Genomic DNA, 24,860 nt, shown 5'->3' with positions numbered 1-24,860 from the left:
AGATGGGGGCAGTGCTAGAGTCAGCTGAGCTTGGCCGGGGCCTTTTCTCTAGCCAGCATTGCTGTCACAAGGATTACCTCCTCCTGGGGCCTGGCTCCACTCAAAGCAACAGTCACCTTTGTGTGGCCTCTGGGCTGAGGTGAATTCAGCCTGCATGAGTCCCTGCACAAAACCCCAGTTGTGCCCTCTCCAGGGGGTGCCCGTACTGTGCCATGTGGGAAGCCCCAGAGCCCCCTGCAGCTCCAAGCAGCCATGCGGTGAGTGCGTGTCCCCAGGGTTCCAGATGGCAGGTGCCGTGTTCTGGTTACTTTGGAGCCGCACTTTCCAAAGACAGGCCAGGGGCAGCTTCCAGCCACGGTTTCAAACTGTGGGTTCACAGATGGGTACTTGCATCTCCGGCTCCCTAAAAACATGGCAGCTGGTTGCACCCACAAATGGGGCTCTGAGCCTCTGCTCTCTTGCACGTTTACCCGCGGTGCTTTTCACCGAGAGGCAAGCCAAAGGAGCTTTGAAAAGCCAAGAAACAGAGCAGCATAGCCCTGTATGCCCCTGTGCATATTTGAACACGCAGTGCACGCAGCCATCTCCCCTACTTGCCACTACTAGCTGCAAGGCACAGGATTAGCAGAAGAGGCAAGTGCAGGGTTCATTATTTGTGCTGGGAATGGCTCTGGACTTAGACCCAGGACTAGATTCAGTGCAGGGTCTGCACCAATCTCAGACAGCACAGGCCCCTGGGGGTGGAAAGGTCATTGGGGGAAGAGGTCACGGCAGTGCAAAACTGCTGCCACATCCACTGCAGCTAGAGGGCTGTTGGGGGTGAGCAGCACAGTCCAGGAAGGGGGCAGACGGAATGAATGCAATTCTAATTCTCCTCTGGGCGGTCATGCAACCACCCTCGCCGCTGATCCTGGGGACAGCTCTCTAGATCAGTCAGCCTCTCCACCCTCGCACCGGGCAGAACAACTGCTCTTTGTCTAGCAGTTTGGAGAAGGGGACCCATCTCTCCTCAAACCATCCCCTTATCCCTCTTCACAGGCAGGATGGGCTCCGTATAAACCCTAAACCCCAAGAAACAATAAATGGGAATGAGGAGACGGAGGTAGAAATCACCATATCCGAGGTAGAAGCCAAACTCGAACAGCTTAATGGGACTAAATTGGGGGGGCCAGATAATCTCCATCCAAGAATATAAAAGGAACTAGCACATGAAATTGCAAGCCCATTAGCAAGGATTTTTAATGAATCTGTAAACTTGGGGTTGGATCCCCTATGACTGGAGAATTGCTAACATAGTTCCTATTTTTAAGAAAGGGGAAAAAAATGATACAGGCCTCTTAGTTTGACCTCAGTAGCATTCAAGGTCTTGGAAAAAAGTTTGAAAGAGAAAGTAGCTAAGGACATGGAGGCTAACGGTAGTTGAGATAAAACACAACATAGGTTTACAAACGGTAGAACGTGCCAGACCAACCTGATCTCCCTTTTTGAGAAGATAACAGACTTTTTAGACAAAGGGAATGCAGTGGATCCAATTTACCTAGATTTCAGTGAGGCATTTGATACGATTCCACATGGGGAATTATTAGTTAAATTGGAAAAAAGGGGGATTAATATGAAAATTGAAAGGTGGATAAGGAACTGGTTAAAGGAGAGACTACAACGGGTCATACTGAAAGGTGAACTGTCAGGCTGGAGGCAGGTTACTAGTGGAGTTCCTCAGGGATCAGTCTTGGGACCAATCTTATTTAACCTTTTTATTACTGACCTTGGCACAAAAAGTGAGAATGTTTGCGGATGACACAAAGTTGGGAGGTATTGCCAATACAGAGAAGGATCGGGATATCATACAGGAAGATCTGGATGACCTTGTAAACTGGTGTAATAGAAATAGGATGAACTTTAATAGTGGAAAGTGCAAGGGCATGCACAACAAGAATTTCTGCTTTAAGCTGGGGATGCATCAGTTGGAAGTGACAGAGGAGGAGAAGGACCTGGGCATATTGGTTGCTCACAGGATGACTATGAGCCGCCAATGTGATGTGGCTGTGAAAAAAGCTAATGCGGTCCTTCGATGCGTCTGACGTGATATTTCCAGTAGAGATAGGGAGGTGAAAGTACCGTTATACAAGGCGCTGGTGAGACCTCATCTGAAATACTGTGTGCAGTTCTGGTCCCCCATGTTTAAGAAAGCTGAACTCAAACTGGAACAGGTGCAGAGAAGGGCTACTAGGGTGATCCGTGAAATGGAAAACCTGCCTTAGGAGAGGAGACTCAAAGAGCTCGGCTTGTTTAGCCTAACCAAAAGAAGGCTGAGGGGAGATATGATTGCTCTCTGTAAATACATCAGAGGGATAAATACCAGGGAGGGAGAGGAATTATTTAAGTTCAGAGCCAATGTGGACACAAGAACTAATGGATATAAACTGGCCATCAGGAAGTTTAGACTTGAAATTAGATGCAGGTTTCTAACCTTCAGAGGAGTGAAGTTCTGGAATAGCCTTCCAAGAGGAGCAGTGGGGGCAAAAGCTGGCTTCAAAACTGAGGTTGATAAATTTATGGAGGGGTTGGTATGATGGGACAGCCTAGTTTGGCAATTGACTGATCTTTGACAACTGGTGGTAGATATGCCAATGGCCTGTGAAGGGATGTTAGATGGGTGGGTTCTGAGTTATTACAGATAATTCTTTCTTGTGTATCTGTCTGGTGGGTCTTGCCCACATGCTCAGGATTTAACTGATTGCCATATTTGGGGTCGGGAAGGAATTTTCCCCCAGGGTAGATTGGCAAAGACTCTGCGGGTTCTTTGCCTTCCTCTGTAGCATGGGGCATAGCTCATTTGCTTGTGGATTCTCTGTACCTTAAAGTTTTTAAAGCCTGATTTGAGGACTTTAATAACTCATTCATAGGTTAGAGGTTTATTACAGGAGTGGGTGGGTGAGGTTCTGTAGCCTGCATTGTGCAGGAGGTCAGACTAGGTGATCATATTGGTCCCTTCTGACCTTAGAGTCTATGAGTCTATAAATGCTCAGGGGACTGGGGAGGCGTCTGTCTTCCACTGCACAGCCTTGGCTGCTTTGCAAGGCGAGGTTGTGGGGAGGAGGGAATTCCCATGCATGCGGGATCCCCAGGCAGAAGGGAAAATAGGTTCATTTACTAAGCCTCTAATTTATCCTTCCCACCCCCACCCCCAAAAACACACCCTCCCATCTCTACCCAGGCTCCTCCTGGCCAGCAAATCAGGGGCCGGTTCCTCTGCCACCTGCAAAGATCAAACTCTCACAAGCTCCTTCACTAACTGGGGACGAGAGTCAGCCTCTGGGTCCATCTCCGAGAGCTCACCAAATTCATGGGCTGGTTGGACCAGGGTGCACACTCGTCTTAACTCTGAGACCCGCAGGGCCCCTGCTGCCTGTCAGCGTCTCCTTCCCAGGGTGCTGTGGAGCGGTTCCGAGAGCCTGCACGGGAGCCATGGCTCGGAGATGCGCTGCTCGGTGATGAGCCTGAGCCGTGGGAGCTGGTCAGGGATAGCGCCAATGTGCCACGGGCTCCCCCACAAAGCCCAGCCTGCGTGCGATTGGTCTCTGGAGCAGGGCTGAGGAGGTGGAAAGGTCATTGAAGACACCTCATCTGGGGGCAGAGAGAATGTGAGAGGCTCCTGCAGTGCGGATGAATGGATGGAACTAGTGTCTTGGTGTAAGACAGCTTTGCCGTGAGAGGGGAGTTGGAGCCAGAGAAGATAGAGGCTAAGGCTAGACACAGGAGTTCAGAAGACTCCATTGAAAGCTGATCACATCACTGAGGCTGTGTCTACGCCCGTAGCAGTGTGTAGCCCATAGGCATCACGCGTGTAGCTATGGAGAAAGGCTCCGGTGGCTGGTGAGGCCATGGGACACTGCGCTACTAAAAATAGCAGAGTAGCTGGGGAGGCACTGCATTGGCAAGTGGAGAGCACGTAGGTTCGAGTGCATAGGTCACTCTAGTCTACTCTCACTCTGTTCACCTAAGCTGTGCCTCACAATCTTCGCTGCTGTTTGCACCCATACTGACTGGTGTCCGAGCTCTACGCTACGCTGCAAGTGTAGACCCACCCTGAATCACTGGCATAATCTGGCATAATCTGTATAATAATAGTCTGGCATAATCGATCATCTCTGCTCTGTACAGTCCCTAAACTTGCACAGCAAGGGAAGCTGCAGATCAGGTCGGGGTGCATTGGCAGAGTCAAATGGGGGCTCTGGGCTGGGATAACGGGGTGCTTGCAGAGAAAAATTGAGGGTGATTGAATGAGCTGTGTAGGTGGTGCGGGACGAACAATCCAGGTTAGGACCAGGACACATTGGCAGAGCTGCGTGTGGGCCCGGGACAGGAGGAAGGAAGGGGTATTGTAGATAGTGATGGGAAAGTCTTCAGCAGAGCTGCAGGGCAGCTGCTGGTCAGAATGGAAGGGCATTAACACAATGGGCCAAAGGTCTTTAGGCACCTAAAGATGCAGATGGGGATCTGGTTGCTTTGGAAAATCCCATAAAGTGCCTATCCACATCTTTAGGCATGTAAAATCTGGTCCGCTTCACATAGCTCTAACCAGATCCACCATCTCAGTCTCATGAGCACCGAGAGCTTTGGTCCATCTATCTGTCTCCCAAAAGAGACAAAACTCTCCATCCACAAATGTGCTGCATGAGCCGTAGACCGGGCTCCATTCGGCAGCTGCTTCCGCTTGGGCATGGATGGCTGCGGGCTACAGGCTTCATTCGGCCCCTTACCTCCCAGCCTTCAGCATGTCTCTGTGTAGCAGGAGCAGGGGTGGATAACACTATGGAGATGCTCCAGGGAAGGGAAGGGTGCTGGGAACCCTCCTCCCCTGCAAGAATCGGGTGCAGCAGGATGTTCCAAGTCTGAGACTTTCCAATCATACTTACTGCCTCTTACTTCCCCATCTCCTGCAGGGCACAGCCTACTACATCCAGGTGTCAGCCTACAACATGAAGGGCTGGGGACCCCCACAAACCTCAGTGCCGATCTTTGCTATCCCCTCCAGTAAGTACAAGCAGGGGGGACTGTGCACATGGGGGCTGCTAGCTGCCTCATTCGAACTGGTTTAGATTAGTGAGGGAGGTTGCGGATGTGATGGGCGTGACTCCTGTTTACAGCAAGGCCGCTTTGCGCCACTCTGGCAGGCAAGAAGGGCCTGAAAGTGGGAACAAATGACTTCGGCATACTTTGAGGCCCCTTTGTTCTTTCCGAGCAGTGTAAAGCAGCCTTAGGGTGACTGAAAAACAGAATCTAGATATCGGTTTACATCTAGATCTAGAGATGTGTGTAATGCTGTATATGTAAATAATGTAGAGATCTAGATATGGGTCTAGCTGTAGAACTGCATGTATAATACTGTATAGAGATTTGGATGTAGATATATAATAATGTGTGTATAAATATATGTTGTTTTATATATAAATCTAGACATAGTTCTGTATATAGAACGTGTGTATAAATAATATATGGATCTGCATTCTGATGTGTGGGTATAGTAATGGGAATATCCATGTACAGTAATGTGTATAAATAGTATAGTATAGATAGTGCATGTGATTGCCATTTACACTGAAATAGCTGTACGCTGTTTTGGCAGTGAGTACAAATTACGTTTAATTAAGCCTCTTTACAGTGCAGGAGCCGTGTACAGCTGCCTTAGCATAATGAGAATCAGGCTCCGTGTGTTTGCATTATATGTGTGTATACCGATATAGAGTATGTAGAAAATCCAGCTGAAGTTAAACAGACGATTTGTTTATTTGTATCTGCTTTAATATTGCTCCCCTTTATACAAATCCCTCGCTTTCCCAGTGTAATATAGTCAGGCACCTCCCTGAGTGTTTTTAAAGTTCCTAAAAATAGTGCCAAGTCCCAGCCAAAGTTAACAGAGCTGAACTTTCCATGGAAAACAGCAGTGTGCCAGACAGGGGGTGTTTAAACCAATTAATGTAAAGCTAATATAAAAGAACGGTCAGCCCAGGCTCCCCCTTGCTCAGTAGCTTTGCCACCTCGTAACCAGGTGGAGCTGGCAAGAGGGATTATTTATTTATTTGCCTAGGTGCGATCTGCTCTCAGCACTGGTCTGAGGAAGCTTCCGCTCCAGGAAAGGCCTGGAGGAAGACACTAGAAAGATTTTTAAAAGAACAGTCAAGGGCAGCAACAGACGTGACCTTGTTCTTTACCTTGATTTGTCATCTCCTCCTGCTGGCCACAGCTGTTGAAGTCCATCTCACCACTAGCAGTTACTGTTGAGTGGGTGAGTGTCACAGTGGCGTTAATCATGGCCCGTGTCTCTTTGAAACCCGGACTGAGTTATTCTCATCTGAAGGACCCAGAGGGAGCGAGAGATGGGAAGTGAGAGAGAGATCTGTGTTGTCCTCTGAAGAAGGACCCAAGATCAGTCTCTCAAGCCTACTTGCTGACATGGGATAGTGCAGGTTTCTCACGGCCTTCACAGAGTGGGCTGTCAGCTCAAACGTCTGCCAGTCCTGTCTATTAATAAGAGAAAGGAGCATCTATGTTGTTGTTCCGCTCAATCTTGGCTCCGCCCTTCTATACTCTGTAGTTTAAAAAAATATCGGCCCTGATCATCCGCAGGTGTCAATGGGCCCAGCTCCAGTGAAGACAACCGAGCTGCGTCCCTTTGCACTCTCTGGGGATCCGGCCTGGTATCCCACACAAGGCATGTGAGCTGCCTATAGCCAAGAGAGACCTGTGGGCAAGAGAGAAAAGAAGAAAAAGGTTTTCCCACGGGCTTCGTAGAGCCCTAGCTCCTGTGACTCAGCTACCATAGCTTGCTCCTGCCTCTGGGACAAGCAGATGGGGCAGCCACAGGGGAAAGAGCTATGTAACATGCTGTGACTTTGTGGAGGCCTGGCATTAAAGGGTGGGGTAGCAAATCGAGGGAAACAGCTGTTCTCGAAAATTAGCTGTGAGGCTGGAAGGGGGCAGCTGAGGCGCCATCAGCACTGGCCAGGCCTACACAGGGCTAATAGTCACCCTCCTTCCCCATAGACTGGCGGGAATACGACGGGAGAGCGCCGAGGCGAAGGGGACAAGCCGAAGCCTTAGATCTCCTTCTCAGCCAGGTGAAGACTGTGCACCAGCATTGCGTCTGCCACGGTGAGTCCAGGACTGCAGGCCGATGCAAAGCCCGGGGTTTCTATGGAGGCACAGGCCTGGGTGGCATGTGAGCCAGTCCCAACTCGCGCGGAGGAGCTGCTCCTCAGGTTGAGATCAGACGAGATGGAAGCAATAAGAGTAAGAGGGGCTGTTCTGGCCGCTGACTGTTTACACTGGAATCAGTACAGCTTCGGCTTGTCGCCCCATATAATGTGTCCCTTTGCACAGTGCTTTTCTAAGATGTTACATGGATTGGGGCTGGGCCGGCCCCCCTCCATCTGCATTGCTGCTTAGCAGAAGGAGCTGCTGGAAAACACCATGATCATCACAGGCCACAGCTCTGCGATTGTGTCATCTACACTGCTGGCATCAAGGCAGGGGCAGAGAAAGGGGCAGACAAAGCCATTGCCAGCGTCCTGTCTAAAAGTCTGGGAAGGAGGCAGCCAGTAAAAGCATGAGGGAGGAGATTGCAACCAACTTCTCCTTAATGATGGGGAAGGTCTGGAAGCTCTGGGGTGGGACTGAGACCTGCACCCCTTGTCCTGCTGTGTCTCAGAGGCTCCTCTGAGATCGTTGGTATTTCTGGCTTCCAGAACAGCCTTTCTCACTGTATCTCAGCATTTCTGCTTCCAGATCTGGAACTGCAGAAGCCCCACAACCAAGTGGAAAGTTAGCAGTGAAGGGTGGCTGGTAACAGGCTACAGAGTCTTTCGCTTGCAGGTTGCTGGGTCAAACCCAGCCCTGCGTGCATGGTGGGAAGTTTGCACCACACCTGGTCTCTGATTAAAGCCTGGACTTGAATCTCCAGAACTGGCACCCCAGCACCGTTCACTAAGCCTTCCCAGGGTCTATGGGCTGTGGTGATTGGCACTGCCCAGCTAGCACATCTGCAGCCTGATTTAGTGTTCCCTCCGCTGCCTTGTTCTCCAGAGTCCTGCAAGAACCAGCCCCAGAGCAGGAAACACTCGGTCTCCAAAAGCCTGAAGCATCTTTTCCACCCTGGCAGCAAGTTCTTAAAGACACTGAAAAGGTAAGAATGGGTGGAAGGGCAAGGGCGACCTCACGCTCAGGGGGTCCCGAAAGCTCTGACAACCAGAAGCTGGGAGCGGACGACAGGACGGATCACTCGGTAATCGCCCTGTTCTGTTCATCCCTCTGAAGCACCGGGCTCTGGCCACTGTCAGATGTCAGAATACTGGGCTAGATGGACCATTGGTCTGACCCAGTACAGCCGTTCTGATGTGCTTCTGTCCTAGGCTCTGGGAGCGTGTCCCCCATTGTAAATGCCTTCCACACTGTCATGGCATGAGGCGGCCTGGTCTTGCCTTCCTGCATGTGACAAAAAAAGCAACTAAATGTAATGAAAATCTGGGCTTCCCATGGAAAGGCTCTTCTCTGCTCTTGGAGGAGAGGGGCTTGTCTGCAAGGAGGAGCCAGTCAGCAAGTGGAGCTGGCTGCTGGTTTGGCTGAGCACTGGTTGATCCTCTAAGTGCCCGTGGAGCTCTGACGGGCTGCAAAAAACAGTCATTGAAGAGAGCTCTCCCTTTGCTCTTACACACGAATGCTCTGCTTTCCTGCACCTCTTATTCCCTGCTTCTGGGCTCCCCCTATGCACTGTGGGAGAAAGACACTTGGAAACTAACCTAACCCCCAGTGATAACAGCCTCTCTCACCGCAGGGGCCTGTACCTCACCTCCATCTTCTACAAAGACGACAACATCCTGGTGACGCATGAGGATCAGGTCCCTGTGGTGGAGATAGATGACACCTACTCCTGCCTACTCATGCAGGACTTCCTCTGGTTCACCAAGGTAACACATGGGGGTGCTCTGTCCTGCCTTCCACCACCCTACAGGCGTGATGAAATCAGGGCTCAGGGCAGTGCACCATTCAGTGAAGCGCTTTGCTGCAGGAGTTTGGGAATGGGATCAAGGCGAGACACTCAGATCTTACCCACTGGTGTCTTGTTCTGTTTCGGTTGCTGAGCAGATGTAGCAGTCCCCATAAAGATTTACTATTACAATCCTTTCCCCCTCAGACGGCTGGATCTGAGTTTGTCTTGCACACTGAGGTTTAGCCTGACTGAGAACAGTCGCACCATGTGAGTGGGCAGCCAAGGTGGGTGAAATGAGTGAGTGTGCCTCCGTGACTCACACCTGGCAGCTCCTCTGGGCGCGTCTCTGTGATGCTACCCTGGTGTTCTGCGCAGCGTGGCTATAGAATACCATGGAGAGCTCATTGCACTGAGACCCTGGCAAAGCGAGGGTGAATCACGCTATAGCTCATACTAGTGCCAACCTCCTACTGGCAGCCACTGTAGTGGCACATGCGGTTGCCAGGGCTATAGCTTGTCCCACTTTCTGTGCTAATGCGGAAACCTCCTGGAAGATGCTTCTGCCACAGCCCAAGCACTGGCAACATGCCTGAAGCCTAGCCTTTAATGGAGAAGAAACCCAACAATCTGCTTGCAGTGGGCCACACATATGCCTTGTGTGTGCCCACTGTGTGCCACTAAAAACCTACCTTCGCTACTGCGGATTTGTGCCATCTTCCTTTGAAGGGATATTCTGCCTCTTTGTCAGCAGCCATGTTTTTAACTCCGTCACTGCTCTCTTTTGCTGCAGCGGCAGCGTTGACAGACCAGCATTGGCTCTTCCGTAGCCCACAGAACCAGGCATCCGGGCCCCTCTGGAAGCATAGCCTGTTTCGGAGGCAGCATTCAGGTCCAGCCCCCAACCCCCCATATCTGACAAGAGTTCTAATCCGTGGAGGTCCACCCTCTAAGATGTCTCAGATGCTGGTTTAAAAAGACCTTGATTGCAGAGATCTTAAAAAGCATGGACAACATTTATGTAGGACCTACACAAACCCAGCGTTTTCAGTCTTGTATTGTGCAGTGTCCCTCATCCGTGAGCTGTGCTGCTGCTCCTGGGGGTTGAGTAATTCCCCCGGGTGACAGGCGTGGTGTAAAATCCTGGGTGGGGGCGTGTTGTTGATGGCTGTGCTCGGTGCACCGCAGGTCTCCTGCATGTGGGATGAGATCCTGTGGCTGCGTCAGTGTCTCACTGTCTCCCAGTCATCCTGCTCCTGCATCCTTCAGACACGCTTCAAGATGCTGCTGGCTATCTCGCAAATGCAGGTGAGCGGAAGCGGGTGAAAAGGAAGTGGTGAGTGACAGACTACCGTTGGGGAGATGATAACCCTGGGTTTTAGCCCACCAGTTTTACCAGCACCCCAACCACTATGGCTTTTTATATCATCTCCGAGTCTCCCGGGCTAACTGCTGCAGCTGAGTCATGTGGAGGTGTTTGAAGAGGGAACCTTTTTGTTCTTCTTGGCCAGCAAAGACTGATTCACTGCATACAGGGAGTTGGCTGCCCCCATGTATGCCCCTGGGCAAAGGATGCCCATGCACTTCACCACCCACCACTCCAGCCCCCTCCCTGACACAGAAACAGTCTCCTCTGCAGTGGTTAGCTTCTTGCAGAGCTGGGTCAGTCAGTGCGGCCCCATGAGGTGTCTCCTCTCTATATCTCTGTCTATGAAGGGGCTGCTAGGAATCCAGGACCTGGGACAGGTCTTCTTTGAGCCAATCAAAGACAAGCAGGGCAACATCTTGATAGTGACCCTGAAGGAGGTGAAAACCAACCAGACCTTTGAGAGCGTCCGCTGGGTCCCCATCTCCAAGCTGCAGACGAGCCGCAAGTCTGTCTCCTCTCCAGAAGAGCCCACTTCTCTGGATATGCTGCTGCTAACAGTGCAGGTGGCCATTCTCATGACAAAGGAGGGCTTGGAGGGTGGGAGAAGGGTCATGGGACGGTTTGGGAGAAGAAGGCTCAGGAGCCGATCTGGGCCGTGCCTCTCGTGGGCGGTCACTGGCTGGTCCCCTCAATGCAGTATTTATTTCTCCCTATACTTGTTTACCTCTTTTTATTCCAGTTGCTCCTTTTGCTTCCCTGGGCTGTTTTTTTCCCAGCCCGTTAGCAAACCTCTACAAAGAATTTCCCCTTCCCTGATGTCCTGGCCTTACCTTTGTCTTTGCGCCCTCCGATTCTTGTACTGCAGCCCTCTCTCCTTTCTCTCCGCTTCAGACATGTGTCGGTCTCAACAAGATCTCCTTGAGCACCTGGACAAGGGGCTATTGAGCTGCTTACACAAAGGCATTGTAAATGCCAGCTAGGATTAGCAGCAGGCAAACCACAAAAGGTTTGGTTCCGAGGCTCTCTGAATCTCCGGGGATTGCGACATGGGGCTGGAAATCTGACAACAGGCTCTTTTGTGTGGTTGCCAGTTCTTCCTTCCTGTGCCCTGTCAGGCTGGAATGACCAAAGGAGCAGCCAGGCTGTTGGGGCGATGGTCCCGGCGATGGTCTTGGAAATGGCTGAATAGGATTCATTCTGACTGTCTGAGTTGGTTCTTACTTTATCCAGATCTGTTCACCCCTCTCTGTGGCTAGGACTCCAGTGGGGCAAGTTTCCTCCTACCAACCCCTGACAGCCCCAGTCCTGCCATTGTACCTCTACCAATTGTGTCTAGCACTAGAGAGGAAGAGCATGAGGGAGAGTCCTGCCATGTGCGATGCTTTATACTGATGTCTTCCTTCTCAGGACAAGCTGGCTTATCACCAGAGAAGCAGCCAAGCCCTCACCCCAGGCCTCTACCTGGGCTATCTGAAGCTCTGCAGTGCGGTTGACCAGATCCGTGTGCTGGTATCTGAACGGTTACCCAACATCCTTTGCCATGTGAAGATCCGGACCAATCCCAACATCTCCAGGTGGGCACGCAGAGCAGCTGAAACCCTGAGTGGCTTCGGTTGACCAGCCAAGATCATTTCCCCGATCCAGCCCCAAACACACCCAACTTTGCTGCTGCCTGCCACTCAATCATCCTTGCAGTTAGCTTTACATTCTGCTCCAAACCCAGCCCATTGCTCCCCGGGACACCAAGGCACCAGCTGCTCTGCGAGCTGTAACTGCCCCACGATCCAGTGCTATCCACTGTAGCTGAGCTTTAAGCCGGGGCGCTGTGCTCTTCCCTCTTGCTGTTTCACCCGCCAGGAAACTGATTCAGGAGCTGCTGCTTCCAGCTCAGACTGTGTCTCAGGGATAAATGCCAGTGCTCAGGGCACACACCTGCTAACGCCTGCACCCTGACACATGTCTGTGGACAGTCCTGAATGACGATGACTCTCTGGTTTCTCTCCCTGATTGTCTCTGCTTCTCCAGGGAGGAGTGGGAATGGCTGCAGAACCTGGCCAACTTGGAGGAGCCTAGTCCCACAGAGCCAGAGTCTGAGACTTCCCAGAACCCCTTGTATCAGGAGCTCCAAGGGGCCATTAAGGAGTTGGTGAACCTGGTCAACATCCCCCTGCAAGAGGTAGGAGTGGAAGCTGCGGTGTCCGGGAGGAGTGATGGGAGTCGTAGTCTGCACGGCTAGTTGGCTCATGCCCTGGCAGACAGGCAGCTCATCCTCTGGAGGCAGGACTGGCCCGTTTGCTGGTTAAAGTGTTGATCGTATTCCCTCACCCCACAAACTGAACTGAGTTTCTGGGGCTCCCTGCTACAAGCATGTCTCTGTTCCGGCCCCAGAGACAGCGCCTCCCTAGGAACTGCTCTCTGAGGTCAGCACCTGCTCAGTAACTGTCCTTGGACCTAAGACTAAACCTGTTGTAACGGGCAGCAGCACCTGGTTCTGCCCGAGGCGATTTGCGACCCCACTTCCAGCCAACCTCTGGGGCAGCTAGATTCCCTGGGTCACAATGAGAACTGATTGCTTTCCCCCATTCAGTCTCCAGCCCAGGGCCCTGATTCAGCATGGTACATGGGCAGGTGAGTATTCCTAATGCTTAACATTAGACACATGCTTAACTACCTTGCTGAATTGGGGCTGCCATCGTTAAAGGGCTGGGTGGAGGGTCTCTCTCTCTCTTGGATTTTGCTGTAAGGAAGTCGACTTGTATCAGCAGCCGAGAGGCTATCAGAGGAGGATAAAAAAGGAGGTGAGGTGTCCAGGCTATGCTGGAACAGAGAGGATTTGGGGTGGTAATACAGCCTAACAAAGCAACGGTGACTGGTACCTGGACTGTCAATGACAGACGCTGATTATCTCCCCCATCAGTGGGGAGCTCCGTTGGGAGCCTTTGTCTTAAAGGAAGTGGTGACCCTTCAAGCAAGCTCAGTGGGCATGGAAACGCTCTGACATCAGCCATGCTTTGTGGCATTCAACTGCGAGAGGCAATGACCCTGCGCTGCAATAACATATTCTTCCCACTTTTCTGTTTGAATGCTACAGGCTAGAGATTTCCGTCTGTACAGTCAGGAGGTGCTGGACTTCGGGGGACAAGTCTCCTTCCTCCTGCTGCTGCCTCCGTCTGATGACGTCTGCACTGCCCCGGGCCAGAACAACCCCTACACCCCTCGCTCTGGCTTCCTCACGCTGCCTCTCCAGATCTTTGAGCTAGGTGAGCAGAGGCAGCCCAACCATCCCTGCATCCCATGGCCTCTAATCTCATGTTGGGCTGTGACCTGCACCGTCCTGTTCCAGGACACTTCCCTTTTCCCCTCCTCCTGCCTTCCTTCCTCACGAGACCCTTCGCAGCCCCTTGTCCCCGCGTGTGTCCTGGGAGCACGTGAAGTGATATGCAGTGCCTTCTGCCCCTGCAAAGGGGCACGTTCCCCTGCCCTAACAAAGCAAGGGAGGTTATGGGGAGAAGAGTTAGAGTATGGTGGGGAGAAAGTCCCCCAGGGAAGCAGGATCCGGAGGAGGGGTGCTCAAGGCTTTCCAGGTGCCAGGACATGGGTAGGAACTCACACTGTTGTGGGTTTTGTGGTTGTCTTTCCTGTCCTTGGTACCACAGGTGCTGACTGGGTCACCATGGATAGGTGGGTATCTTCTCCCACGGCGCGGTGACCCACCATGTTCTCTCCTGTGTGCTGGAGGTGAAGTCTCCTGCTGACCCTGTTAAGTGGGATCACCCTGTAGCGTGCGCAGGAGGCAGGGACTCCCTGGAGAAGGCAGGCCGGTGGCTGCAGAGCAGCAAGGCCCTGGGATAGCTGCTGTCAGTATAAAGCCTGCTCTCTCCGCACAGCTCAGGGGGCAGCCCTTGCCAGCGAGGGCACGCTGAAATGACTCAATCTGCTGCGGCCACTCGCAGCTTACAAGAGCCAGCCCTTTGCTTGTGGGTGTGCTGCTGCTGAGGGAGCCTGGCCCGCTGACCACAGTCACTTGTTGTCTGCCCCCTCTGCCCAGCGTTTGAGAGAGCAGCGTGAGAGATGCTGGCCACACAGTGACAGTGAGTGGGAAGTACAGCAGCCCTCGCACTCTGTGCTATCCCAGCTCACCCTGCCATGCGCTCTGGGCAGCTACCAGAGAGAGCAATGGCTGCCCCTCGTTACCTCTCAGATACGCCCAGGAGGAGGGTCAGTCAGCTACCCTCTCTTCCATTCCTGCCACCTCCACCGAGGGTGCCACTGCCCTGGGATAGTCCTATGTCCAGAACTGGGGCCCAGGCTGACACTGCAGCATGGCAGCTGGCGCAGAGCTAGCAGTGGTAGCAGATGGGCCTTTCTCCCCACTCACTCAGCTTTGCCCAGCAGGGAATGTCAGCTGTCCTGGAGAATGCCCTGCCCCTCTCGTGTAGCCAGGAGAGAATTCAGCCTTTGCCTATGTTCAGGCCTGTCCTTGACACGGCTCTGCCGGGATCAGTTTGTCTGTCCATGCAGCGTCAGCCATTCCTGCCTTGGCGTGCCCCTCCCAGAATTACCCGACCCCTCCCCTCTCTCTTCTCACCTTCCAGTTCACTTCTTCACCTATGATCGAGAGTTTATCAGCCAGTACTGCCAAGTGTCTGCGCTCCTGGAGCTGGAGTCTCTCCTTTCCCAGCAGAGCCTCAGGGAGGCCTTCTCGGATGCTGAGCTCTCCACCGCCAAGCAGCGGCACCAGCAGGTCCAGGATTACATACAGGTGTGTGGCAGGAGAGAGCGCAGTGAGATCTGCTCAGGGCTGGGCGGCCAAGCCCCTGTTCTGTGCACCTCTACTGCTTGTACAGTGCCTCCATAGTCTGGTTCCCCACGCTGATCTGGCATGGAGCCTCTGCCAGCTATGCATCACCTGCAGCTCACAGGCCCGGAGCATCAAAGGGATTTAGGCTCCTAACTCCCATTGGAATCAATATCTTTGAGGCTCTGGGCCATTTCCACTGTAGTTATCAGCCCTATTGTCCTGCCAGGAGGTACCTTTACAGGGCTTCTCTGACCTACCAAGGATTGGCTGCAGGGGAAGTGGCAGCATCAAGCAGCAGTTCTGCAGAAAAGGACCTGGGGGCTACAGTGGAGAAGAAGCTGGATATGAGCCAGCAGTGTGCCCTGGTTGCCAAGAAGGCTAATAGCATATTGGGCTGCATTAGTAGGAGCATTGCCAGCAGATGGCAGGAAGTGATTATTCCCCTCTATTCGGCACTGGTGAGGCCACATCGGGAGTAGTGTGTCCAGTTTTGGGCCCCCCACTACAAAAAGGATGTGGACAAGTTGGAGAGAGTCCAGCGGAGGGCAACAAAATGATTAGGGGGCTGGAGCACAAGACTTATGAGGAGAGGCTGAAGGAACTAGGCTTGTTCAGTCTGCAGAAGAGAAGAATGAGGGGGGATTTGATAGCAGCCTTTAACTACCTGAAGGGGAGTTCCAGGGAGGATGGAGCTAGGCTGTTCTCAGTGGTGGCAGATGACAGAACAAGGAGCAATGGTCTCAAGTTGTAGTGGGGGAGGTCTCGGTTGGATATTAGGAAAAAGCTTTTCCCTAGGAGGGTGGTGAAGCACTGTAATGGGTTACCTAGGGAGGTGGTGGAATCTCCATCTTTAGAGGTTTTTAAGCTGAGGCTTGACAAAGCCCTGGCTGGGATGGTTTAGCTGAGGTTAGTCCTGCTTTGAGCAGGGGTTGGACTAGATGACTTCCTGAGGTCTCTTCCAACTCTAATATTATGTGATTCTGTCAAGCCAGCCCCACTCACCTTAACAACCCACACAGGCAAGCCCTGATATCCCACCTTGCTTTCATAGCCTCAACGCCCGCCCTGCTGGGACTGGCTCTGGAAGTGCATGTGGGTATGAAAATGCCAAGCACAAGCCATGCTCCAACCCTTTGTGTCTTGAGTTCCCATCACCAGAGCAGATAGCTCTTGCAAATGGAGCAGGCTTTGCAGAGTCCGCTCGGCGAGCGTGACGGTGTGTTGCAACAGTTAGGGCACCGCCCTGGGAGCTGAGAGAGCTAGGTTCTGTTCTGTTCTGTTCTGTTCTGGGCTCTGTCGCTGACCTGCTGGCTCCAGAGCACCTTCACCACTCTGTCCCACTTTCCTCTCTATACAGAGGAAGGACTGACCAGTGGTTAGGGCACTACTCTAGGACTTGGGAAACCTTGGTTCACTTCCCTGCTCTGCCGCAGATGTCCTGTGTGACTGTGGGCAGGTCTTTAGTCTCGCTGGGCGTCAGTTCTCCACCTGCACAATAGGGGGTGTGAGGGTAAATGTGAGGTGCTCCGATGCTGTGGTGATGGGGGCCAGCTCAGAACCTGAAATGCATAGAAAGATTCTCACCCAACCTTTACAAAGTGCTTTCAGATCAGCAGATGAAAAGCCTTACAGAACTGCTGCATGTCCAAGGGATTTTGGGTCTCGTGAGACAGTGCTGCCATGTTCTGGGGAAAGACTCCCTTCGGGAGTGGTCTTGGCCCCGTTATCCCAGTACCAGGCTGTGACACCTTGAGCATGGTTGTTTGGGGCAGGGGAGAGACCTGTTAGTGTTTTAAAGGGGGTTTCTTTCACCCTGGCAGCAAATGGAGGAGATCTGGCGTGAGATGCGCTGGATGATGGACGCCTTGCAGCATGCCCGGTACAAGCAGCCAGCTTGTGGCGTGCCTCTCACCTGGTTCCTCAGTGAATCCAGCAGTGCAATGAAGGAGAAAACACAATCCACGTCATCCCACCTGGACTATCTCCCCTCGCCCACCCCGTCTCCAGAAACCAGCCGCAAGCTCAACTCCGGTAAGGGACCCTGGTGCCTTTTGAAGCAGCTAGCCCCATGGCGCGTAGTCAGCTCATGTGTCTCACACCCCTGGGAATCTCGCAGCTGCTTGTAACTGTTGCTGTGAATAAAATCTGACTGTGGAGCTTTCAAAGCCCAATGGGCCTGGCATTCTCAGATCCTTTATGGAAACCTATCTGCTTAGAGGTTTAGGCTTGTTTAGTCTGCAGAAGAGAAGAGTGAGGGGGGATTTGATAGCAGCCTTGAACTACCTGAAGGGAGGTTCCAGGGAGGATGGAGCTAGGCTGTTCTCAGAGGTGGTAAATGACAGAACAAGGAGCAATGGTCTCAAGTTGCAGTGGGGGAGGTCTAGGTTGGATATTAGGAAAAACTTTTTCACTAAGAGGGTGGTGAAGCACTGGAATGGGTTACCTAGGGAGGTGGTGGAATCTCCATCCTTAGAGGTTTTTAAGCTGTGGCTTGACAAAGCCCTGGCTGGGATGATTTAGCTGAGGTTAGTCCTGCTTTGAGCAGGGGTTGGACTAGATGACCTCCTGAGGTCCCTCCCAACCCTCATCTTCTATGAGTCTATGATTCTAGAGCGGAAGTTTTTGCTACCCAGACACCCATCTGAGGCTTACATTATGGTTATGAACAGAAAAATGACTCCCTGTAATGATGGGATCTAATTATTCCACACACGCTCTCTATTCTTTACTTTCCTTTATTATCATTTTGGTTCCTAGAGGTCTCATTCGTGGATCAGAGGTCCATTGTGCTAGGCACACACCTAAAAAAGACAGGCTCTGCCCCAAGCCGCTGATTATCTAAGTACAATTTCAGTAGCTTTCATACCCAGTTGGCTCAGCTCACAAGGTGTAACAGGGGCCTCTGAGTAACAGCACTGCAGACGCTGCCTGGGATCTGGAAAATAAATCTAGATGCATCCTGCCTCCAATACCACCACCACTGGGAAGGGTTCGGGTAGCGGGGTCGGAGGCCCACGTCACAATTGCCTGTCTGGAATCAGAAAGTAGCCCGCAACTGCGTTAATGAAGCAAGGGGCAGAGTAGAATCCAGATCCCTCCACTGGCTTGGTTGATTTCTCTGACTCCGCACAGGGCTCTGAAAAGCAAGAGGCAGCAGACAGGTGCAAAGCCAGGATGGCATTTCTATAGCTGAATGAATATCATGAGCCTCCTGTTAAATAGGCACTGCCCAGCTGCACGATGGATTTATTCACTTGTGACCCTTGGAGGCAGACATGGACTGAACCAATTTATCCAAGCTAGAGGCCCAAATATTTCAGCCCATAGCAGGTGCTCAGACAGCTTCGCTGGCCTTTGGCATTGGCTCAGAGAAATGGTGACTCTCCTCTTCCTTTTCCCTCCTGGCAGATTCCCATGGGATCTCGGATGAGGAGGGCTCGTCAGAGGTGTTCCTGGCTACGGACAGCGACTACGATTCCAGCAGGGCCCAAAGCCCCAAGGAGCTGGACCTGCTTTACTCCTCCTCAGGGCCTGAATGCTGTGGCCGGAAAAGTGCCCGAACCTTGCGGGACAGCGCCCCTGACGTCCTACAGAGTCACGAACTCAAAGCCCCAGCGCTGCTCCCGGAGGAACCCCAGCCATCCCCAGAGCTGTACGACAGTGACTTCGTCCTGCCCAGCCGGCAGATCGAGCTCCTCCGCATCACTGAGAAGCGTCAGGCCTACTGCGTCCGCACCAGCAGCTTGGATTTCCCCAAGCCGCTCTTCCAGATGGCCAGGAAGTCCTGTCCCGGCTCCGTCGACAGCTCCCCGACAGAGAGCAGGCCGGCGGGCCAGTGCAGCTTGCTCAGGCTGGGGACTGGCTCGGCTTTCAGCCCTGAGCACGGCCGGGCCGTCAAAAGCTCCGAGCCTGTCTTCCGGACGCGCTCGGTGGAGTGGCCTCGCACCTTCCAGGAGCCGCCAGAGCCGGGCTACGAAGCGAGCTGGGGGAAGCCAGGATCAGTCACCTTACGGGTCTGTCCTCAGTACCAAACTGGACTCTCCAGAGAGACCAGCGTTAAGGTATCGCCGCGACCCCAGGGCAGCTGGAAAGTCTGCTCTGAACAGCACCAGTAAAGCCCAGCGCTCGGTGAGGGGGCTTTTGTGCCCCGAGGCCTGAGAACCCTGCCCCAGCCAGCCTCCCCACGGTGGCTTGTCTCCTTAATATTTCCTGCTGTTGCCACTGCTGCGCCACCTGGGCTAGCAGTGGTGGGTACCGTAGTACAGCCTGGCCCCCAACACCCGGCAGGCCTAGAGGATGCGGCTCTTAAAATGACAGGAGCAGGCACCCGCGGTGTCTGCAGCTGCGCCTGCTGTTGCTGCACCGGTGGAGCTGACCTGAGGCTAGAGATGGTAGGAGAGTAAAGGAGCAAAGGCCGGGCAGACAGGCCTGGGCCTTTCCCCACACGCGTAGCTGGCCAGTGCAGAAGTTCCGTGAGCTCACTTTGATCGGGGCACACATCTTCTCCCCTCCCGCCCCTCCTCTGCCACTTCACAGCTCCATGGTCCACTCCCTCCTTTCCGGGCCACTAGAGAGTTAGACATTTAAATTCAATGCAACACGTTCGCCTGGGTCCCCATTCCCACAGTGTATCTGGTCACCGTCCCCCCCAGCAGTCCCAGGGTTTATCCCGGGCCATCATCTGTTCCCCCAGCATTCTCAATGTTTGTCCTGGCAGCTAGCCCCTCTCTTCTCTTAGCCCCCAGGGCAAAGTAGCTATGCCTTCACCAGGGACCCAGGGTGGGAAAAGGAAGAACGTGTGGTCTCCTCCTTTACTGTGGGGAAGCTGGCAGCTCTCATGCTCCAGGAAGTGGGACCACGTCTCACCTCACTGTACCTCCAGCTTCCTCCCCATCTCTGAATCCAGCTCCCAGTGACGCTTTCTCCATCCCCTGCTGCAGCCTGCCATACCCCTCTGACATGCCATCTACTCATCCCGCCCTGGCCGGGCTTCTCTCCATCCTCTCTGCCAGGTCTGAGCAGGCAAGAGCCGTGTCTTGTCTCTGGCATGGGCCCCTTCAAGACATGGAGCCACTTCCCCTGCAAAAGAGTCTCTGTAGAAACTTCGTTTCACTCTCCAGGGAAAGTGGTGGGTCTGAAAGAGCAGCTCCTGCCCCTCGAGCTGCAGAGGAAGGACACCACTGATGGCTGCAGGTGTTCCTGGCCCCCGAGCGCAGATAACGCTATTTATCTAGCTGGATCATTCAGAGCAGAGGATAATCTGACTCTGTGAGTTACCGTCACTTTCTGTGCAAACCGAGCCTGGCCCTCGGGACCCAGCCGGTTGCCTGGCATGGCTTTGATGGTGCAAAGTCAGGATGCGCCTGCTTTAAAGCATTTTCTGGAGCCCCCAAGGATGCCAGGCTAAAAGAACAGGGCTGGGTCCTGAGCTGCTGCAAAGCGGCTTGCCCCACTGACTGGCTGGTGCCAGAGTGACTCCGGCCGGCTGAGGAGCTGACCCGCACTGCGTGGTGTTACCATGTAGCTCTCATCAGTGTGCCAAAGGAAACGGGAGCTTGGCCTCCATCATGATGGGAATAGCTGCTGGCTTCCATCCCTTAGGGCCAGACAGTGCCTCTGACCAGGGAGGTCTGCACTTCGAGCTGGAGTGGTCACATCCAGCACCAGGAGACGTACTGACACTAGCTCGGATCCAGCTGGGTGCTGACAACATTGTCGCTGCCGCAGTGGGAGCGGCGGGAAGGACTAGAACTGCCCCGAGCCCATCACGCTCTGGGTGGCGGGCCCCTCCCACAACTCTGGCCGCCATGGCTACCTCTGTCTTTAGTGCACTAGCTGGATCAGAGTCAGCATGGGAACATCTCCTCAAGCTGGACGTGACACTGCCAGCTCGCGGTATAGACATACCCCCAGGAGCTGACAGGAAGTTAGTTGCCTCTCTGTGACTGCCATAAGTGCAAGGAAGGACAAAATCAGTCCTAGCTAGGGTCCCGAGCCTGCTGATACGTAACATTGTGTGTCCGTGTTCTCAGGATTGGGGCTCAGTCGCTGAATCCTTTCCCTTGCAAGCGATCTGCCCAGGATGCATCGGTTTGTGCCTGCAGGCTTATGCCACCTCCCTATTCTCTCCTTTCCCACTGACCCTCCGTCTCTCTGCCCCGTCCTTCCACAGCTGCACGTCACCACCACGGTGTCGGCAGAAGAGGTGGTGAAGCTGGTGGTGCTGGAGATGAATGAAGTCTCCCGGGACGTGCTGGGCAACCCGGACGCCTTCTGCTACAGTGAGGACCAGCTGGGCCACTTCGGACTAGTGTTCGTGTCAGACAACACCGAACAGTGGCTACCCAACGACTTCTTACCCCTCTCCCTCCTAAATGCTTGGCCTGAGGGGCGGTTCTACGTCCGAATCAAAGAGACATCCCCTCTTGTGTTCCAGTACGGGCCGGCCACCACTGTATGAGAGGAGGGGAGGGGACACAGGGTAAACTAGAGGAACCTCAGCTTCCATTGAGCAAACAGCTCGACTCCAATGCTTCCTTCCTACCCAGACACCCTCTCATCAGACGTCCCCAGGGTGGAATAGAATCATTCTGGGCTGTGCATTACTTGTTTGTGGGATTGTTTTTTTAACCAAAGACACATCGAGACATGATTTTTATGACTGCAAGAGATGCGGGTGGAGAACAAGAGACATCACAACCTTGGTGGGTGGGTGCAGTAATTGGAATGGAATTTTTGAAAGTCAATATTTTAGGGGGGGTGAGTGGGAAAAAAATCACAAAGAAGCAGCAGCAGCAATACATAATTCACCCCCCACCCCCAACAATCTAAGTTTGGGATTTATTGAAGGAAAAGCCACAGCAATTTCCAGGTGGAATGGGGCTGGCTTGGGGGTGGCTCGCAAAGAGGTTGCAGAGATTGTTTTGTTAACTGTCCTTGTTTCACTGCACCTGGAGAAACCCGTTATTGCACATAGACCTTGGAACAAAATGATTTTTTTTCCCCTTTAAAAAATATAGTGCAAGAGACACTGGAGCTGTGTGAGAACCAGAAATCCTTTTTACTTGTTTTAAAGGCAAAAGGAAGCCACACGCACGCGTGCATACACACACGTTCACTCTGACTTATGTTGCCACTACAGGTTTGTTGCAAAGCGTTTCCCACAATGCACTTAGCACTGCTGTTGGGTTTTCTTTCTTTTGGTTGTCGTTTTGTTCTGGTGATTGTGATTGGCCTCTCTTGTATGTCCAATAGCATGATGTTTTGTTAATGACTAGGTCTCTTGTTCACTGAGGTTATTTTTTCTTTGAACTCCAGTGGTCCGTAGTAAAGATGGCTGTGTTGCTGAGAATATATCATGTTTTTCCTTCTCATGGTCTGATGCATAGTGCACTTTTTCACAGCATGTGTCACTGGGATAAAGTTCTGAATTTCAACTCTGGGCTTCCCACTGTTAAAAGGGACACTGTCAACGTGTGTGTGTGTGTGTGTGTGTGTGTGTGTGTGTGTGTGTGTGTGTGTGTGTGTGTGTGTGTGTGTGTGTGTGTGTGTGTGTGTGTGTGTGTGTGTGTGTGTGTGTGAAGAAAATATGAATAGAAATGTGTGTCTGGTTTTTGTTGTTTTGTAATTCAATAGAAGCAGGTTTGGCACGGGAATTAAACCACTGTCTGTGCCTCTGGAAACCCGCACCCAGGAGCATTGTGGTAGGGCTGGAGGATCAGAGAATGAAAACGAATGTAAACTTACAGTAAAACTAATCTAGTGTCATGGCCCAAGCTGAGTGACAACAAAAGGAAAACCGAATGTAAAGGGGGAACTGGAAGTTAAAACTATTTTTGTTTGCAATAATCAAAGGTATGGTTAGTAACAGGGTAAAGATAATATGATTTCTATGTTGACAATGCCCCTCTCTTCACTCTTTTTTTCCTGGATTAGGCCCAGATCCTGCAGCTCCATGCAGACACCAGTATCCCCCCACATTGCAGGACTGGTGCCTCAGTGGTTATCCATGCAGCCATTCTGAGGGCTGCTGCCATCTCTGGTGAAACGTTCTTTTGAATAGCTTTGTTGGGTAAACCCAACAGCATATCCTACAGGAAGCTGAGCAGTACCTCGCAGTGCACTCCCTTTGCCACCAACCGTCACAGTCACGTTCCAAGGTGAAACTTGGCCCAGATCCTCAGCCAGTGTAAGTAGATGGAGCTTCGCCAGAGTCCGCTGAGGAGCCGGCCCAGAGACACTGATGCTTTAAAGACCGTGTGCAAAGGAAAATGAAAAAGGCACATGCCCGTTTTCTTTTTGCTTCGTAGGCAACTTTAGCAGGTTAAAACTGGTCCCAGTTTTCCAGCATGAGGAAGGAGCCAGATTATTAATCTCAGCATTTTTCGAGCAGCGTCCCTGTGGGTGCTCTGAATCAGGTGTGCATGTGTGCCTTGGAGGAGTGATTTTGGTAGCAGATCCTGTTGGACCCACACATGCACCCGGCACATTCTCATGCCCTGAGCTGCACAGGTCAGTTGTGCTCAATTTCTTCTCATATGCAAAGTCCCACAGAGGGCAAGGAAGGCAGGTCGTGGAGCATCCATGTGGACAAACATCTGGAAGAACTCCAGTTATTGCACCAAGTGTTGTTCCACACCTAACAGTTTGTCCATACCTAAGTGTCTATCAAAAGTGTCGTCTGAATTTTACATCAGCCAAATCATCCATTCTCCAGTGTTTTCCCTGAAACCCCACCAGACCAGGGAGGATGCTGCCTGCCATACCTTGGGCATCAGGAGGGCATTAGCCTTCTATAAAAGTCTCCCAGGCTGTTCATCTCAATTGCTGACAGCTCCACAGTCTTCACCCAGAGACTCTCCAGGTGGATTGCTGGACTTGGTATTTTTTGTTCTGAATCTGCTGACATACGACTTCCTCCTAAGGTGCTAGCCCGTTCCACAAGGTCGTTATCTACCTCAATGGCGTTACTTTAATGTGTCCCCGTCATTGAGATCTGCACCATCTGTACACACCTTTTCCAAATGTCGTGCGGTGATTCCTACTTCCAGGTCAGATGCTGACCTAGGGAATGCAGGCTTGTTTTCAGCACTGGAGTCCGCTCTGAAACTCCTCCTTCCTGCTGAGGATGCTAAGTGGAGCAGCCGTAGAGACACTGCTCGAAGGGGCGGGAGGCAACTCCCCACGTGCAGTAACTGGAGTTCTTGAAGAGGCGTCTCCCTGTGGGAGCTCTGCTGCCTGCCCTTTGCTTCAGCGTTTCCTCTGCAGGACTTTGTAGAGGAGAAGGACCTGAGCGCAGTTTGCCTGGTCAGCCCTATATTCTGTATCTTTGGTGCATGGCATGGGGATGTGTGGGGGTGGGGTGAACAGGCACTGCTACCAAAAACTGGATCAAAGCTGCATGGGGCCCACGTGTGCAACTGAAGTGGAGCCCCCATCGGGACCTGCATCTCAATGTGCTCCAGGACCTGCACAAGGGGAGGGACTTCTCCATGTCATGTGACTAGCAGATGAACGAACCCACTGGAGCTCAGAAAGCAGAATAACACTTGGCTATCCAATAGTCCAAAGTCCATTTCAGCCACTACCCCGTGATTCCTCAGAGCCCTGAGAAGCAGGCAAGGAAGTGTTTTCTCTTCATACCCCTTCTAAACTATGAGTGCCACAACGTGTGGGACAGTGAATGTTTTGTGCATATCAGAAGC

At 52.5% G+C, this 24,860-nt stretch overlaps 1 protein-coding gene across 1 annotated transcript in view; it reads left to right on the top strand.

Annotated features, from left to right (window-relative positions):
• The window catches only part of LOC137155244 (ankyrin repeat and fibronectin type-III domain-containing protein 1-like), a 508,614-nt gene extending 485,991 nt beyond the window's left edge, over nt 1-22,623 (top strand). Inside the window, exons 14-26 of the mRNA XM_067551451.1 lie at nt 4,947-5,037; nt 7,048-7,155; nt 8,086-8,185; nt 8,834-8,966; nt 10,175-10,294; nt 10,703-10,918; nt 11,763-11,929; nt 12,381-12,531; nt 13,447-13,615; nt 14,951-15,117; nt 16,977-17,187; nt 18,565-19,217; nt 21,329-22,623. Coding sequence (XP_067407552.1) covers nt 4,947-5,037; nt 7,048-7,155; nt 8,086-8,185; nt 8,834-8,966; nt 10,175-10,294; nt 10,703-10,918; nt 11,763-11,929; nt 12,381-12,531; nt 13,447-13,615; nt 14,951-15,117; nt 16,977-17,187; nt 18,565-19,217; nt 21,329-21,616 — 2,574 coding nt within the window. The 3' untranslated portion in view covers nt 21,617-22,623. The remainder of the gene's footprint in view (nt 1-4,946; nt 5,038-7,047; nt 7,156-8,085; nt 8,186-8,833; nt 8,967-10,174; nt 10,295-10,702; nt 10,919-11,762; nt 11,930-12,380; nt 12,532-13,446; nt 13,616-14,950; nt 15,118-16,976; nt 17,188-18,564; nt 19,218-21,328) is intronic.
• Nucleotides 22,624-24,860: the final 2,237 nt, after the last annotated feature.

This window comes from Emydura macquarii, unplaced genomic scaffold, assembly GCF_026122565.2.
Source record: "Emydura macquarii macquarii isolate MOO-44397 ecotype Brisbane River unplaced genomic scaffold, CSIRO-AGI_Emac_v2 contig_1348, whole genome shotgun sequence".
Taxonomy (NCBI): Eukaryota; Metazoa; Chordata; order Testudines; family Chelidae; genus Emydura; species Emydura macquarii.
This window is presented reverse-complemented; position numbering and strand designations above follow the sequence as displayed.